Genomic DNA, 18,114 nt, shown 5'->3' on the forward strand with positions numbered 1-18,114 from the left:
AGTAAAAAACATAGCTATTCGATCACACCTACTCTGATTTTTTGATTCATTAGGTATTTCATTTGACCAATATATTTTATCTTTTAGCATTGTGATTTTTTATGTTATAAAGTCAACCTGTAGCTTTGATATATAAAAATGATAGAATCTGAAGCTACACGATGTATGAAATATTCTTGCGTTGTACGATATCAAGACAAAATATTCAAAATATTCAACAACAAAAAACTCAGACACGCCCTAAGATAAAAAGGTGCACTCGATTTTCACTTTTCGATACATTTATTACCGTTTATGGGAATTTTTTCTTGAGTCACATAATGAAAGTACAGACACGAAAATTACTGAACTAATAGATTGATATCTTTTCCGTCCGTGGTAATTTTTAAACATTAATCGGAGGTTATGCCTTTTTACTACATCCAACTTGAAAGATATTTATGTCGTCGACTTGATATCTAATTGTTCTGCTTAGCTGTTTTAGATAGATTGAAAACTTATGCAAATGGTGTTTTAAAAAAATCCAATTCGTAATTAAGAAGAAAATTGTCATTTTATTTGTTTCTATTAACTTTTAAAACTTGTGTTTCTATAGTAAACATTACAGTAAGCATTTATCGCCTCTCTAACAAAGAGCTTCGAATCTTTTGTTCTATTTCAACCGGTTTTCCGACTGTGCTGTTTTCTATGAAACAACCATTGACAAATTTCATCATGTTGTGCTTTTGCATGTTCCTGTTTTTAATTTTTATCACAAAACAAGTATTGTAACATAAATGGAGTTGAACCTAGCTTGCACTAAGTTTTATTCTGTATGCATTTCTGTGCATGTGGTATTATCTTTGTCCTTAAGTTTCGTTGTTGATAGCTGTGTCATTGATAATCGTACCAAATCTTCGAATTTTTATATTGTGATGGACTTTTTCAACTGCATATACTTGTTTTTAAAATATTGATAAGGAATAATAATGAAATATGTTTTATTTACAATGTAAGATGCTACAAAATGATAGTTACAATGTTGTAACACATATATTTAAAGCTTTTGCTCTTTTGATTAAAATTTGAAATTACTAACAAAGATTAAATAAGCCACTTATAATTTAGAAATGAGTCAATTACTTCGTAACATATACAAGCTTTGTCTTTCTTTCCATAAGTTCAAAAAATACATCAAATCCTTTTTTACATGTAATTTACTTAATGTAGTAGCAAATACAAGTAGTGGATATGTTTTTAAAAGAGATTCATTTTCGAAAATTCATTTCATCACCAAAACGAAACTATAAAATCGATTATATAACCTTTAGTCTGAACATTTCTCTCCAGACTGGACAGGTACATACTATTCATTTATTTTGAAGATGAAACAATTATCGAATGTAGGACTTTGAACTTTTTTTATTGATTTGTATGTTGCATGCTGATTTTCTTCTCTTTTTTATTTCATACACTTATTTTGCATCAATGCTTACAAACTAATACTATGATGCTTATATTATTGCTATGAGTTATACAAAGGATATAAATAAGTGTATGTAAATAGCAGTGACTCATAACAATGATACCATATTTTCCGGTCATTAAACTATTATTTATGAACTGACTTTTTCAACAAAATTGCCGATTGCATGCTTGCATTTAAATGACCATATGCAATTAAAAAAAAAGGAATACGAATAAAAAGTTTGGCTTACCTCTACATTATGTGGTATTAATATAATTGATTTAAAGGGTTTATATAAGTACTTCAAAATAAATGTTTCACTTAGTTGACAGAGCGAATGATTTAATTGCGATAACATAAATAAATGATAGCTAACCGTCAAAATAATTTACAAAAAGGATAACACATAAAGCTGAAGATGTACATACAAATGTTTAATAAATATGTCAAACATAAAATCTGTTTACAAGGATATGGCACTTTGAAATGCTTTTTTCTAAATATAATAAAGAAATTAACGATATAAAATCAATAACAAAATGTGATTTTAAAACCATAAAACTGAATTTCACAGAGTAATATAATCATGTGCAATAATACAGTACAGGAGCACAAGTTATTAACTATCAAATTGACAATCAAATACACAATTCACACAAAGGTAGATATTTTTTATTGGAATGTTAATTAATACTCAAACTTTGTGCTTTACATCCTGAACAATTTTGAGAATTGAAATGTGATTTAGTGATATTGAAAACAAAACCTAAATATTAACAAATAAATCACACTTTTATCTATTGTAAAGATTACAATTTTCGCGTGTTGTTTGTTTTCTTGAAAAATTATTCACACAATTTATTATGATTTTTAAGAAAAATCAAAATTAGGAACTCGAAAAAAGAAAATAGAACTTCGCAGACAATGCAAGTATGTTTTTCATATTCAATAGGTTTGATTCAATACAAATAAACAACTTTCACAAATATATATACGAAATAGAAAAAATGAAGGATCCTTATTCAAAAACAAAAGGGTGAAAAAAATAAATAAAACTTGTTTATTTTTTTTATTTTTTTTTTTTGCGGGATGCCCCTATTTGTCAATACATTATATTAAAAAAAAACATGAAAAAAACTCCCACCGTAGACATGATACCTAATTTTGATTGGTTACAAAACATAACCAAAAACCATATATATAGATTTGATTTTAACCACCGTTGTGTCTTGGCGGTCGTGCAGGAATACACATTTCTGTTCTCGTTGGTGCAGGACAGTATTGATGTTCAGCTGGTCTTGTTACAGTTAGATTTGTGCATCTGCCTGGCAGGATGGAAGTCGTCATCATTTCCGTATTACATAGCTGCATTTCCTTTGAGGCAACAAAGTATTCGGTTTCCTGGCTAACGCCTGAAATAGATCTACACTTGTGGAGTTTGAGTTGTCGAAGCCGTCGTCCCGGTCGATTAACATTATCCGTCATTTCATCCATGTATCCCATGTCCCTGAAAAAAGGTTTGACATCTTCAAATGCTTTTCGAACGAGTGTATTATGTTCATCTAGAAGCTTTTGAATAGTTTTAATGGGCAAATTAAAGTCGCCTCCTATCAGGATCTCTACTTCAGAAGTCCATCCAAGATATTGCGCCAGCCATAAGTAACGACGTGCAAACTGACAAAGTTCATCTGTTGTTGTTTGCGTGAGCTCCCAATGCCAGCTTATACAGTGGAACTTCTTGACAACATGTTGAGTCGGTTTAGGAGCCAGGATATCAACTAAGGGATACATGAGTTTGCCCGTGTGTATGCCAGGAACTACCAAGGATGGTATCAGATCGTACCAGTTTGGGGTTTTCAATTTCAACCTCTTCGTATCGTACAAAAGTACAGTCTCGTGATTATGAGCGACTTGTGCTTGACGATAATCAGTTAGGACTGGTGAAGACATGTCTGGCTCGTCTCCAGGCAAAAATAATATATCTGGCTCATCGTGTCCTATAATTTCGTCCAGGTAAGACTTTCGATAGTTTTGATACTGTTTTCCTTTCCTACCGGAAGCATTCATGCTAACTATCCTTAATCTATCTGTATCTCTTCCCATTTTGTCTGAAAGGGTAAAATGACGTTTTTGTAATGCTTTCTATGTTCATTCTTTATACACATGCAGCTACTTTTTAGATATTCACAGTGTATTGAAGTGTAAATCAACATTTGCTCTTAATTCCGCTAAACCGATTTCCAGAAAATGTAGTTAAAAACATAAACAGATCTATGCTATGCGGTTCAATAATTCCACGATTAAATATACATGTAGGTCAGTAATATAGGCGGATATGCAATACATGTAAATGTAAAGTTGATATTCTAATGCATTTGGAATTTATTTATCTGTATTTATTCTTATTTCATCTGATCATATCTTGTTTAACATATATTCAGAAGCTAAATTCTAATGACATATTTTGCTTACCTTCTTTTCTTCCAAGATATTTTTGTTGAAATTTGTTCGTTAAATTGATAACACAGTATTTACCTGAAATGACATTAAAAAAATTAGGTCAGTTTCTCATGTTCTAAAATATTTTAAAAACATTTGTCTTATACTATTATATTTTTTCATTTGTAGTTTGATTTTTATTATTTTGAAATTTCAGATACTTTTCCAAAAGTTAGACTTCCATATAATTGTTAACTCATTTTTTTTTAATTATTTCATTGATTTGATTATGATAAATAGTTTTTAAACAATTTAGGGTAATACATCTACTTACTTTTCGAACGCACTTGTGAAAATGCAAGGTGCAATAAATAAGGATTATTTATGTTTTCACTGAAAAGGGGTAAAGAAGAAATCCTTGAGTTGTTAATTGATAATTGATAAATTCAGTATTTTTCATTGATAATCTGAAATTCAAAACATCTTAGAAACTCTTTCTTATAAAAGCAAATAAACAAAAACAAACGGCTTATTTTATTTGTACATTGTCTCTCAAATATTTAAAACATATATATGTATTATAAAATCATTAGTGCGCACTTAAAATAATCCAATTTCTAACATTTTCGGAAAATAAGAAAAGTATGTTACATACGTATTGATCTAAATATATATTGCATCACAGGTGTGGAAATATCCACCAAACAAAGTTTGTTATTACCTGTGATAGTATTGTTATGCATTTTTAATTAATGGCATTTAACTTTGGAAATTAATTGAAAAAAATGTCAAATTTATAATAATGACTTATGAAGTATGACAAATGACATACCCAGTGGCGGATTCAGGCGGGGCGTGGCGGTCGTGCCCCCCCCCCCTTAAAATTGACAAAGCAAGGGTTGTCCTCAGCTTAATAAAGTATCTAAAGAGAATTTAGAAGAATATTTCAATAATTTTACCTCAAAAAACTTTTCGCCACGCTCCGCTCGCCGATCATGTAAGTTTGCGCCCCTAACCTAATATACTGGATCCGCCCCTGATACCTGATGGACATATTACAACTGAGAGGTATTCGGATTTCATTTACATTTTTGTTATTTTTTTTTCATTTTTTAGTAACTTAATAGGGATTTCTGTTTTACCAAAATATACAGTACAAAATTGTTTATCATTTTATATCAAAAACAAAAAATCAAATGTTGTATTTAGTTTCGAATTTAAAACTTTTAGCATATAACCGCCAAGGCTCCGTGTTGAAGGTCGTACATTGACCTGTAATGGTTTACTTTTTCTTAAATTGTTATTTGGATGGAGAGTTGTCTGATTGGCACTCACACCACATCTTCCTATATCTATGATACAATGATTCCGCATAATTTTGATATAATATAACAAATATAATATTCATAAAATATGTTATTTTTTGGGAAAATCTAGCTTAATTACATGTTACGCTATATATGTTTAGATCAATCCGTATGTAACATACGTTTCTTATTTTCAGAAAACGTACGAAATTGGACAATCACTTAACAATATAAATAGTGCACATAAATGATTTTGGATACATATACAATATATGTTTGAAATATATCATAGACAATATATAAGTGATATAAGACGCATTTCAGAAATTTAAAAAAAATAGTCACTAAATCAATTACCAATTACAAAGAATTAACACTTTATCACTGTTGTTTTAGAGTGAAAACATAAATATTCCTTCTTTATTGTTCCTAGCATATAAACAAGTTCGTGCGAAAAGAAAGTAATTATTTGAACTTAAATCTTTAAAAACTGTGTATCATAAAATGGTTAATAGTTATAATTTTTAAAAATTTAATACTTCTACGGAAGCAAACTCGGAGAAAGGTAGTCAGTATAGAATACCTGGGGGAAGAGGGGGAAGAGTAATTGTTTTTAAAAGTATAAAAATAAAAAGATGTGCTTTGATTGCCAAGGATAAAAAACTTCACAAGAGACTAAACGACAAATTAATTAATTAATTATTTGTCACCGTATGGCCTTCAACAATTAGCAAATGTAACTATTTCTTTATTTTTCTATGGATTAACTGACGTTGGCATCAATATGTATTAAAGCAAACTTAACTGTTTTGAAAATCTGCCTCATTAACTAACTGTTTAAGCAGATTTCTTTTTTAAATTAACAAAAAAGTTGAAAAGTGGTTATATATTTTTTTTAACAAACGAAAAGATGACATATGTGTTACTCATGTTACTTAGATAATAATAGATACAATAAAGTTTGAAAATGTCTTACCTTATACAACGTTTATTATGTATGATCCTTGAATGGTGAATTGAATTTGCGGAATAATATGCACAATGGCTGGTTTTAATGCAGATTTTCGGAAAATTTCAGCTATATATAGATTTCATCATCAAGGCTAAAAATAGATGTCGGATTTACTTGGATCCTAAAATGGCTTTACTTAGATGAATTTAAGTCAATGTAAATAATAGATTGAACATAAAAAAACATATGGATTACGTCATACAAATTCTAGAATATTTTAGACTTATATATTTACTACCCAGAAGAATAGACGTGCAATTGAATCAAGAACTTTACATTATGGCCTTTCTTCCAAATAGGGTAAAGATAAAAATGATAAGAATATTTGTTTACATGCGGTACGAAATTTCTACAAATTCAATCATTGAAGAGTTACCGTTTAAAATTTTGAAAAAAAGACAAAACAACATTTAGAATCGTTCATATGTTCTAGCAATACGAATTGAATGAAATCAGCATTCAATGCAAAACGATATACACAGCACTAGATGATCAAGTTGGCAGTATGGACGGACAGAGTCAGAGTGACCTCATGTACATTCACAATGCATAAGATTTCCAATGTCACATACTCGTCTAGAATGGTTATGTCCTACTTCTGAATGAATTTTCAATTGTCACAATGTGAGCTAGTGGCCAAGGCAGTCCAGTTGAATTGATGAAATAAACTAACAATTCTGAAATTGCTGAAGTAGCGATGCAACATAACGGTGTGCACTTGACCAAAACAAAAGATGGCTAGATGTTTCCAATAGGATTTAACCTCATTTCACAAGAAGAAATTTGTAAATTTTACTTCAGGTTCATAAAATACCTTGAAGTTAATTAAGAATTTAGTTCAACTTTTTTAAGTTGGCACTATGATACTGCAGCTATCAATTTAATTGTGATGTAGGCCGTATAACTTGTTAATAGATCATTTCTGAAAATCTTAAAAACTACTTTGAATAGAGGGGTGAATGATACCAAAGGCACATTCAAACTCATAGATCAAAAACAAACTGACAACGCCATTATCTAAAAAAGTAAAAAGACAAACAAGCGTAGTAATAATATAAAAGAACACAAGACACAACATAAAAAATAAATGACGTGTTATTTGTGTACTTTCATGGCATAGTCAGGAGCGTCGCATATTTATATTTCATTTAGCATTTAAAATTTTCATCGGGCCGTTGGTTGTTTAAGAATAGAGAGCACAATCAAGGGGGGTCCACAGGAATAGATTATTTACTTTTAATGAACTCTACATCTGCAAGGGTTTTTTTTTGTATTTGATTGAAAGAGAGAAAGACAGATGTAAGACAAATTGTGAATGGTCTTTTCTTCCTTTCTCCCATGCCAAGAAATTGCCTACGTTGAATTTTTGAAAACATCCCATGGAGCAAATTACATGGATGATTAATTTTGACCATTTGGTATATGGTTGTGTTTTAGGTGAGACAAACACGCGGGTCATTAATTGATTTATTGAATGAAATCAAATCTTTAATCACTTATGGATGCCGGAAGAGGTCAACTGGATTTTTTAGCTTATATAGGTAGTATCTTTAATTTCAAGCCTATTAAAAAGACCAACACATCAATTGTAACTGTTACGGTAGATCTAATGACAATTGACTAGTTCAGTTATTTTTGTTTTAACGTAAATCATAAAAATGTATTAAAGTGATGCATTCCCTATGATACAAGTATGGATCTCAACAGTGAGTAGGTTTTTGTGTTTAACGGGGGCGGTTTTAAGGTCCATCTTTCCTATCAATAATTCAATAATTGGAAGATCTTCAACAAACTACAGCAGGTGTGAAATATTTATATATGTAATAAACATTGGATTTGTGTCAACACATTTTAACAGATGATTCATAACATTAATATAGATTAATTAGACGAGATGTATATACATTATGTACACAGCCATGTATCACCATCATTGATGGCGATCCGATGGATACATCTGTTGTAGGATTGTCACTGACTCAGACGTACTTATGAATATAATTATTTTCTGTGACTGTATCTTACATTAATTTGTAGGATCCTTTACTATAGATAATTTAGCTGATCTGTAACAATAACATCTTCATGCCTTATATATCATGTACTGTAGTACGCCGCTAGATTAAAACTGACGTGGAAAGGTAACACATGCCCACCCAAAGCTCTTTTTTTGAGAGCCCAGGTGGTCGTGTGGTCTACCGGGACGGCTGCAGTGCAGGCGATTTGGTGTCACGATATCACAGTAGCATGACTTTGTTGGGTTGATGTTTAGACGAGTTATATATATATATATATATATATATATACAACTCGTCTAAACATCAACCCAACAATGTTAGATCTGTAAATTTGCTTTCGCAAATTTTTGGTTCTTCCCTCGCCGGGATTCATATATACAATATGATTCGACATTACCTGACAATGTTATAACACCATTGAGAAGCTAATAGTTTATTTCTTTCATCGGATTTAGTTTGTTAGTTTTTTACCCGGATTAGTTTTTGTTCAATCCAATTATTGAACAGCGGTATTCCCCTGTTGCCTTCATTTATACAAATCCCATATATGTGTTACAAATTTTAAACAACATATATATTATGTATATGGATAATGATTTTCAGAACATCATTTATGAAAGTAAAAATCCAATATTGCACAGTTAATATTTTCAGTCGAACATAAAAATAAACAGTTGTTTATTATATCTATATATTCATATGATGTCGAACTATATATACAAATCTCGAACAGTAGAGACGACACATTCAGTGAACAGTTACATCTATTGACATATTTTATCTAATTTAAACGTTTGGTGCGTCTGAAGCGCTTTTTAATTCCCATTCATTTGGAAACTTTTAATTCAAACAGTTTAAAGCCAAACACATAATTATATTTACGTGAATACGTGAATAACGAAATGAACGGAAAGGTAAAGAGAAATTTAAACATTTAACAATGCATTTTGAAGAAAACGTGGAAATACTTTTAAAACATATTTACGATCCTTGGAAATTTCCTTTAGATATTCTAAGTAACACTGATTCTAAAGTATATTTTTTTAAATGAAACGTATTTCCCAGTCCATTTTTATCTCGTTAATCTTCAATCTAACATTTGAGAGCTAAAGATTGAATATTTATGAAAAATCTGCAGTTGGTGTACAGTTATCTTATTATGTATTTACATACTTAGTACGATTTGTACGATTCGCTCGTGTATGTAACAATGTTTTAGATTTTAACGAGAGAAATTTATGTATTACTGAAAAATTATTACACCAGGGTTTTCGATATCACAAACTAGTCAAAACATTTACTAAATTTTATCATCGGTATAAAGACATCATTCGTAAATATAGCTCAACATGCAGACTTTTTATACGTTCAGGTATTTCACATCCAATTTTTTATGGAAATATTCTTTATAAAGCACAAAGGTGTCAGTATTCACCTCATAAACTTACAAAACCTTTGAATAGACTTATTAAGAAGGGATATAATTACGATACTGTTGTCAAGTCATTAAAGATTGCATATTTTGGCGTTAATATTGAGTCACTGATAAGGTCTTTGCGTCGGAACTAAACACATTTATTCTAAAAACAGTTGTTGGCATGACACGGGTTATGTTCTTCTCATATATGTTATGATGGTATGATACTAAACCCCTTACGGGAAGGATTGTGCCTGATGTTCATATGATGAAATCATAATCTTTCAGTCAGTTTAATTGAAGTCTGGAGCTGGCATGTCAGTTAACTGCTAGTAGTCTGTTGTTATTTATGTATTATTGTCATTTAGTTTATTTTCTTTGGTTACATCTTCTGACATCAGACTCGGACTTCTCTTGAACTGAATTTTAATGTGCGTATTGTTATGCTTTTACTTTTCTACACTGGTTAGAGGTATAGGGGGAGGGTTGAGATCTCACAAACATGTTTAACCCCGCCGCATTTTTGCGCCTGTCCCAAGTCAGGAGCCTCTGGCCTTTGTTAGTCTTGTATTATTTAAATTTTAGTTTCTTGTGTACAATTTGGAAATTAGTATGGCGTTCATTATCACTGAACTAGTATATATTTGTTTAGGGGCCAGCTGAAGGACGCCTCCGGGTGCGGGAATTTCTCGCTACATTGAAGACCTGTTGGTGACCTTCTGCTGTTGTGTTTTTTTATTTTGGTCGGGTTGTTGTCTCTTTGACACATTCCCCATTTCCATTCTCAATTTTATTAGACATATTTTGGAGAAAAAAACAAGTGGGATAGATGAAAAGATGGACACTTTGGTAGATCATTAATCTTCCTGACCCGTGACAACACATAAAAAATATAAGTTTATTTCAATGAGAATCAATTGGAAAATCTTGGGAAGAAAGATAAGGAGTTAGCAATATCCTTTCATTTAACTTTCCAGTATATACATGCAGATGATGTTCTCTTACTAAATAATTCAAAATTTTGGGAATTTATTGAATGAATCTATCCCATCGAGCTAGATATAAAGGATAAAACAGACACAGTTAATTCTGCCTCATATCTTGACTTACATCTATAAATTGACAATGTCAGTTGAAAACAAAACTTAACTACAAAAAAGATGATTCCGATTGTGAATTTTCCATTTATATGCAGCAAACATTCCAGCAGCGCCTGCATTTGGAGTATATATCTCCCAGTTGTAACGATTTTCCCGGGCTTGATTTCCTTATTAGAGGGTCTCTGCTCACAGAAAAGCATCTCTTCATAAATTTTACGGACGCCAACAGGAGTTGGTTGACCGTTATGGAATAACCGTTTCACAGCTGATATCGAATATGTTCTTTATGACGTAACTACACTCCCCTTTATTTTTCACGAATGTGACATACCGAATTAGACTTTTTACTGGAATCGTAATCATATGAGCAACTCTACGGTACCACATGTGAAGCAGGATCAGCTTACCCTTCCGGAAGACCTGAGATGACCCCGAGATTTTGGTGGAACTCATGAGATTCGTGTTGCTTAGTCTTTAGTTTTGTATGTTGGGTCTTGTATGCTATTAATTGTCCGTTTGTCTTTTTCTTTTTCAGCCATGGCGTTGTCAGTTTATTTTCGATCTTTGAGTTTTTACTGTCACTTTGATATCTTTCGCCTCTCTTTTTTATCCCTTTGTGTGTGATATTTTCGAGGACAACCTTACATACATGCACTAATTTGGTTAAAATGATTAAAAAGGATTGCATGATAAATAATATCATTTAAGTAATATAGTATAAGTGTTATGTTCAGTAATTTTTTTTTAAATGACAGTGACAATATCACCAAGCACAATACTATCCGTTCAATTACTCGGCTTTTCATAATTTGTTTTAGTACTGTGATATGTTTCTGCCTTTTTATAGCTAATCTTTTATATAATTTTATGGATGTAAGCTTTTCTTATTCATGTGTTATTGATTTTGTTTGAGTTTAACATTTGAATATGTACATAAAGGGAAATAACCGTGTTGTAAAAATCGACAAAGAAACAACTCTTCTGAGTTTTAATGTCCCTCTATCTGGTATCTCACCCTCTTTTAGAGAAACTGATTCCACCACCGAATCTCGTGCAAGGCGATATTTATTCTCAGTCGGGTTTTAAATTTGAAAATCTAGCTGTCTCGAATGGATAAATATCGTATCATACTCGTTGTCGTGGTAGAATCTATATGTATTTTTCTCCTCTCTTTCATGAACTATGTAACTCTCAATATAGAACCAAGCCAACAAACGTTGTAAAAGAGTGTGTAACTGATTTAGAGTACTGTGGAATACACATAATTCTTAAATGAATAGAAGATAACAGTTTCAAATAAAACACCCACTAAGGATGAGATTCCTGGCATAATTTGTTTTATAGCTGACCATGCTGTATGGGCTTTGCTTATTGTTGAAGGCCGTATCGTGACCTATAGTTGTTAATGTCTGTGTCTTTTTTGGTATATTGTGGGGAGTTATCTCATTGGCGATCATACCACATCTTCATTTTTATACAAGCGCTAAAAGGTGATTTCACCTCTTCGAACCAAGAACCAGATCTTCAAACATACGAATATAAAACATTTAAAAGGTAGAACGTATAAAAATCAAATAAGAAACAAAAAAGTATCTAATATAAAGCAACAAGATCGGTTGAGCACAAACACATATAAATAGGTCTTAAAAAGGTCATTTTATCTCAAAAAATTTAGAACTATAACCAGAGATAAGAAAATAAACAATTAAAAAGGGGGAAGGATATAAAAAATCGAATAAGTAACGAATAAGGAATAAGTAATAAGTAACGAAAAGGTAGCGAATAGGTAATAAGGAATAAGTAACAAAAGGTAACGAATAAGGAATAAGGAATAAGTAACGAATAGTTAACGAATAGGGAATAGGGAATAAGTAACGAATAGGTAACGAATAGGGAATAAGTAACGAATAGGTAACGAATAGGGAATAGGGAATAAGTAATGAATAGGTAACGAATAGGGAATAGGGAATAAGTAACGAATAGGTAACGAATAGGTAACGAATAGGGAATAGGGAATAAGTAACGAATAGGTAACGAATAGGGAATAGGGAATAAGTAACGAATAGGTAACGAATAGGGAATAGGAAATAAGTAACTAATAGGGAATAGGGAATAAGTAACCAACTTACGACCATGCAAATGAACACACAGCTAATTTTGAACTAATTGTATATTGCTGACTACTATTCTCTATGAATCAATAACAAAAGAAGTGCCAAGGTGATTATGTAATAGTGATGATTAATGTTCTGATGTCATAGGCTGGTTCTAAAATACATGTCATATAATGAGTCCGATTCATTGGTTTTTTTTCTATACATCGGGTCAAACGTTTGAAACGTCTTGCACAAACTCAAAGCATAAATCTTAAATAAAAATAACTCGTCCCAAATCATTATAAGAACTTTAATCCTTATTTTTATATAAAAAAAAACAAGTCATCATATAACTTATTTTTCTCTAACTTCTATACTCGTACTTATCTTTTGATGGAGGAGAATGAGAGTCTGAGCACCTGATTTTCTTTTCGTTGGAATATGTAAAATTTCTCTAAGCCTCTGTCGAAAAGAGGAACTCATTGTCATGAATATAAAGAAATTCGATAAAAATCCTATATACACGATTAGGTTGAGGATTGTGGCGGATATAAATCTGCTCTCTATATCCAGTTCTGATCTTGTTGGGTCGGGTTCTACAATTATCCATGTATAGACAACAGCAAATGGTAGTTCCGTTACCAAGAAACATATCAAAATAATAATAATTGTTTTATTGGTTCTCTCTATGTATCTAAATTTACGTCTCTTTGAAGCAGTCTCAGATTGGAGTCTTGCCATTTCCCTTTTTGCTTCTTTAAGCTTGAAAACTAACACAACAGTGACCACAGTCAGGATGCAACAGGGCAGTATTGTTCCTATTGTATCTTTCATCCATGTTACAACTAAGTTTTCTTTTTTTGATGTATCCCGTGCACTACACACACAAATATCGCCGATGAATTCATTGTCTTCTGTGTTGTATAATGTGATAGAGCGATATATTTTGCTGTGTAAAGTTGGTATGATGTTTATTGAAGCGGAAAATATAACTATGAACACTATTCCCAGAACTGAATTTTTCATGGTTGCAATCCTTCGACCACTGAATAACATAGTCACCACGATAAGACGATGTATTGCTAATGTTGTTGTCAGCCATTTTGAAATGCAATGAAACATAGAGGCTAAATAATAAGACAGATCGTGGTAAATACAAAACGGATATTTCATAACTTTGAAGTTGTTTTCAAATCCATACACAAGAATAAATGTTGGACTAATTACCAATATTGCTAAACTGTCTGAGAGTGCAAGTGCAGTCAGTAGAATATTTGTTGGGGATTTTCGGTTTGTTGTCATGAACACGGTGATAGCCAGTGAGTTTAGAACCAACAAAACTAATGCTATGATAGGAATCACGTACCCATATATAGGGTTTGACAAATACTCTGATTTGTTATATGTCAAACATAGTTGATGATAATACTCTGAAGCGTTGTCACTGTTTATATGCAAGAAGTTGCTCAAATTGGAGGAGTAAAAGAATGCATTGTTGTTTTTCATCATTGGAATTTATCTCTTTGGTCGAGTGTTAAATTGTCGACTTCATATGTTACTAATGTTTGTCCAAACAACTTCCTGGTTTCTCCATACTTGATTATCTGATAATAAAAAAAAAACATTCAACTTTAGATATTTGAGTAGTATACTGAATCAAGTTTAAAATCAGTTCCATCATAATGCAAGTCATCGGACTCACCAATTATTGCCACATAAACTCAATAAATACGTCAATGGTCAATATAAAACGGACCGCTAGAAAATATTTGTTTGATTTAATTTTTGTTTATTTATCAAATACGGAGTGGACCGGCTTCTTTAAAAGTGCCGAACATTTGTATATCGCTTATGATATATAAATAAAGGAACTGAAAAATTCGGAAAAAAATAAAGGTTCATATGCTTGTTTTCGAGATATAAGCCATCGAAAATGTGGTAGGAAATAAAGCTCTCTAGAATTTTTATATATTTGTCACCGACATCCTCCTTCTTTCAGAAAGTATTTAAAAAAAAAAACACATTTTATAGGATTGCCAAATGCGGGTTTTTTAAACTGTATGTAATCAAATAATGAAAAGAAAACTAAAGGTTATCGGCGGAATTTGTTTAACGGGACTACATGGATAAAACCTGAGGATTCCTTATATATCTGGCGAGAATTCAAAAAACAAAATATATTAAAATCATGTCCAAACTTTCAAAATTTAAATATTGATAACAAATTAATTTGGATAATGAATAATGAGGATCCCAATGTACTATTTGAATTTTACAAATATATAGAAGATACTAAGAATTAAAGTACAACTTAATCTGCAATAACTAATTCATTATAACTCTTTAATATGAAAAATTTCAAATTCTTTGGCACCGTCCCTTGATGATCTTTGCTGGCTGGACACAGAATCTATAATCTTAAAAATATGTTTTTAAAATATATTTTAAATAATTAAGGAGCTTGACTTATCTGCATTAAGTACAAGTAGGGACTCCCCTTTAAGCACCGACTCTTGGTGCTTTCTGCAGATAAGTCATATTAAATATCCTTTATTAAATATACTTTGTTATTTGCAGTATACCTCATGGTCAAATGTGGGAGTGCTTAATTGCTTTGTTTTTTATTGGGTTCTTTTTGTATTTTTTTTTTTATATATTGACATTTCTCCGCACAAACTACTAATGCCTCATGTTTGCCTTTTCAAAGTGAAGATACACTTACCGGGTGCACTTGAGTCAATTTCAACATAGTATTCATTGAATAATAATACATTTGCTACTATTTTGTTGAGAGTATTTTCTGTGGTATATTATTTTATTTTTATTATTTTTATAACACTTGTTACATATCTTTTATTGTGTGTGTATTGCATATGTTATTGTTTATAATAATATTGTCTGTATCATATGCCCTCCTGGGGCCCTAATTTGGTAAATAAAAATATTCTATTCTATTCATACATTAATATAGACACAATAAATAAAATAGTCAAGATATGGGTGCATCAGTCATCATCGAATAACAATTCTAAAAGGAACAATTTAACAGAACACAAAAAATCTACTATCTACAAATTTAACGTCAACGTTTTTCTTCCCCATCACTTCCCTTCGTCCAATGAAGCTTTCTTATGACTATCAAACACGTACTATCCTTTACACATAAAATAAAATAAAGTGCATTGGATGCAAGCTAGGTTTTTATAAAATACGAAAAGTTTTCATGCTTTTTTTGGGTTATTTAAATCAATACATAGTTTTTAAAAATACTCACGTATACATTCGAATCTCATCTCGTTATGATAGAATAAGTTGTTCAACAATCAGATTACCCCATTGTTTTGTAACTGAGCGAATAAAAAGTGAGTGATGAAATATATTTCCAAAATAGAAACATGTAAAACGAAATGACTTCATTCAACACATGACACCTCCTGACACCTCCTGACACCTGATCTTTCTGGTATTACAAAAAACTGAACTATTTCTTCTTGCAAAATGTGTACATCGTATGGGAGGATATTTTTAGCAAAATTAATGATTTCATTTTCTATATTTCTAACCTTCTTAAGCAATAAATAACGTAAAAACACGGACACATATTATCGTTTTGATTTAATATTTTATGACACAACGAACAAAAATGCATGAAGCAATGCAATCAAATTTATATAATACCATTTTGTTTATCATCAGGACAGACAACATATCCCAAATTTGCGGTAGAAATGTATAAACAGAAGGGACTTAGCTTTGACCCTCATCACCTGAACGTACGATTTCTGACTCACTCCTATTGAATAATAAGGGCTTGTAGTACAAGAACGTGCTTTTACACAATTTTGCATTCAAAATTTTGGTACATCTTTTTTTGTTGTTGTTAAATCTATGATAAAGAGGCATGGTGTAAATTGTATGTTGTCTTTTTGAGTTCTAAACGACAGAGCAGGGCGGTAATGGCGACTGTGAAGACGATTTTCACGAAATATTTGCCACTGGACTATTTTATAAAAAATCAATTCATGACCTTACGGATAGTTTTCTGAGACACTGCTATCAGATTTTTTTATATTTTACAGCCGATGAGCACGCCCAAGACAAAAACTAAGAGTAATGTGGAAAAAATACAGTACACAGTAGTCAGATACATGGATAGACGAACAAAGGAATTGATCCTGTCGTCAGAAACTGAAGGTTTTAGCAACATCCTGGACATATAAACGCCTGCACAACTGGACTTTTATTTTGTTACCAACTGTGTAATTCAAAACTTATACACTCTCCTCCTATCTCACACACTCTCTTCATCTCACACGCACACACTCTTTGCCTCTCTCACACACACTCTTTGCCTCTCTCATACACCCTCATCTCTCTTACACTCTTCTCCTACCACACTAACTGTCCTTCTCTCTCTCACACTTTCTCCTCTCTCTCCTACTCTCCTTTTTCTCTCATACACTCTCCTCCTCTCTCATCTACTCTCTTCCTGTCACACATACATTCTCATCATCTCTCTCTCACACTCTCCTCTTTATCTTACACACACTCTCCTCCTTTTTTTTAACAAACTCTCCTCCTCTCACACATTTTCCTCTCTCTATCACACACTCTCCTCCTCTCTCTAACACACTCTGCTCCTCCAACACACACTCGTCTTTACTCTCGCACACACCACATCCTCAACTCCTCTCTCAAACACCCTCTCATCCTCTCCCAAGCCCGACCCGTCACTTTAGCCAAATTATTAAGACCCCTCGACCATAACTTATACTACCCTAAATCCTCCTGACCCTTAACCATCTTCGCCAACATATCCATAACGATCTCGACCCTTCGCATACCTACCAGTAGATACCTCCGTACTATGCTTACCCTTTACTACGCTTACCCCTATCTATGCTTTCACCTATATATGCTTTACCCTATCTTTACCTACACGTAACTATACCTTTCCGTAAGCGACTAACCCATAAACCATAACCCTAACTATCCCTACCACCTACACCCTCTGATTCACCCTACCCTACACGAAACTTAACCCTTACTCCTATACTTGACCCAACACCTCTCCCAGTGAATGCTCTGTATATGACGGTTTCCCATCCACATGAGAAATCTATAATACTAAAATTACGAGGTCCAGTCAGCCGTCATCACGTAAAAACGACGAATCAAAGAATTCAACTTTATATATAACTAATATAGTACAAAGGTGTAGATTAAAAATTACACCACTCCAGGCCCTTTTGTTTTCCACGTAATTATATTGCCAATA

General features: G+C 32.1%; 2 protein-coding genes across 2 annotated transcripts; both read right to left on the reverse strand.

Moving 5' to 3' along the window:
- Positions 1-2,591: 2,591 nt before the first annotated feature.
- Positions 2,592-6,270, reverse strand: LOC134721511 (uncharacterized). Its single transcript, XM_063584586.1, has 3 exons — positions 6,170-6,270; positions 3,920-3,982; positions 2,592-3,555 (listed from the first exon to the last, which is right to left on the reverse strand). Exon 3 carries the CDS (start codon positions 3,548-3,550, stop codon positions 2,660-2,662), a length of 891 nt encoding a protein of 296 aa, XP_063440656.1. The 5' UTR covers positions 3,551-3,555; positions 3,920-3,982; positions 6,170-6,270; the 3' UTR covers positions 2,592-2,659.
- Positions 6,271-13,189: 6,919 nt separating this feature from the next.
- LOC134723526 (sex peptide receptor-like) lies at positions 13,190-16,286 on the reverse strand. Its single transcript, XM_063587115.1, has 2 exons — positions 16,111-16,286; positions 13,190-14,440 (listed from the first exon to the last, which is right to left on the reverse strand). Exon 2 carries the CDS (start codon positions 14,343-14,345, stop codon positions 13,191-13,193), a length of 1,155 nt encoding a protein of 384 aa, XP_063443185.1. The 5' UTR covers positions 14,346-14,440; positions 16,111-16,286; the 3' UTR covers position 13,190.
- Between the last annotated feature and the right edge of the window lie 1,828 nt (positions 16,287-18,114).

The sequence above is a fragment of the Mytilus trossulus genome, chromosome 6 (genome assembly GCF_036588685.1).
Source record: "Mytilus trossulus isolate FHL-02 chromosome 6, PNRI_Mtr1.1.1.hap1, whole genome shotgun sequence".
NCBI lineage: Eukaryota > Metazoa > Mollusca > Bivalvia > Mytilida > Mytilidae > Mytilus > Mytilus trossulus.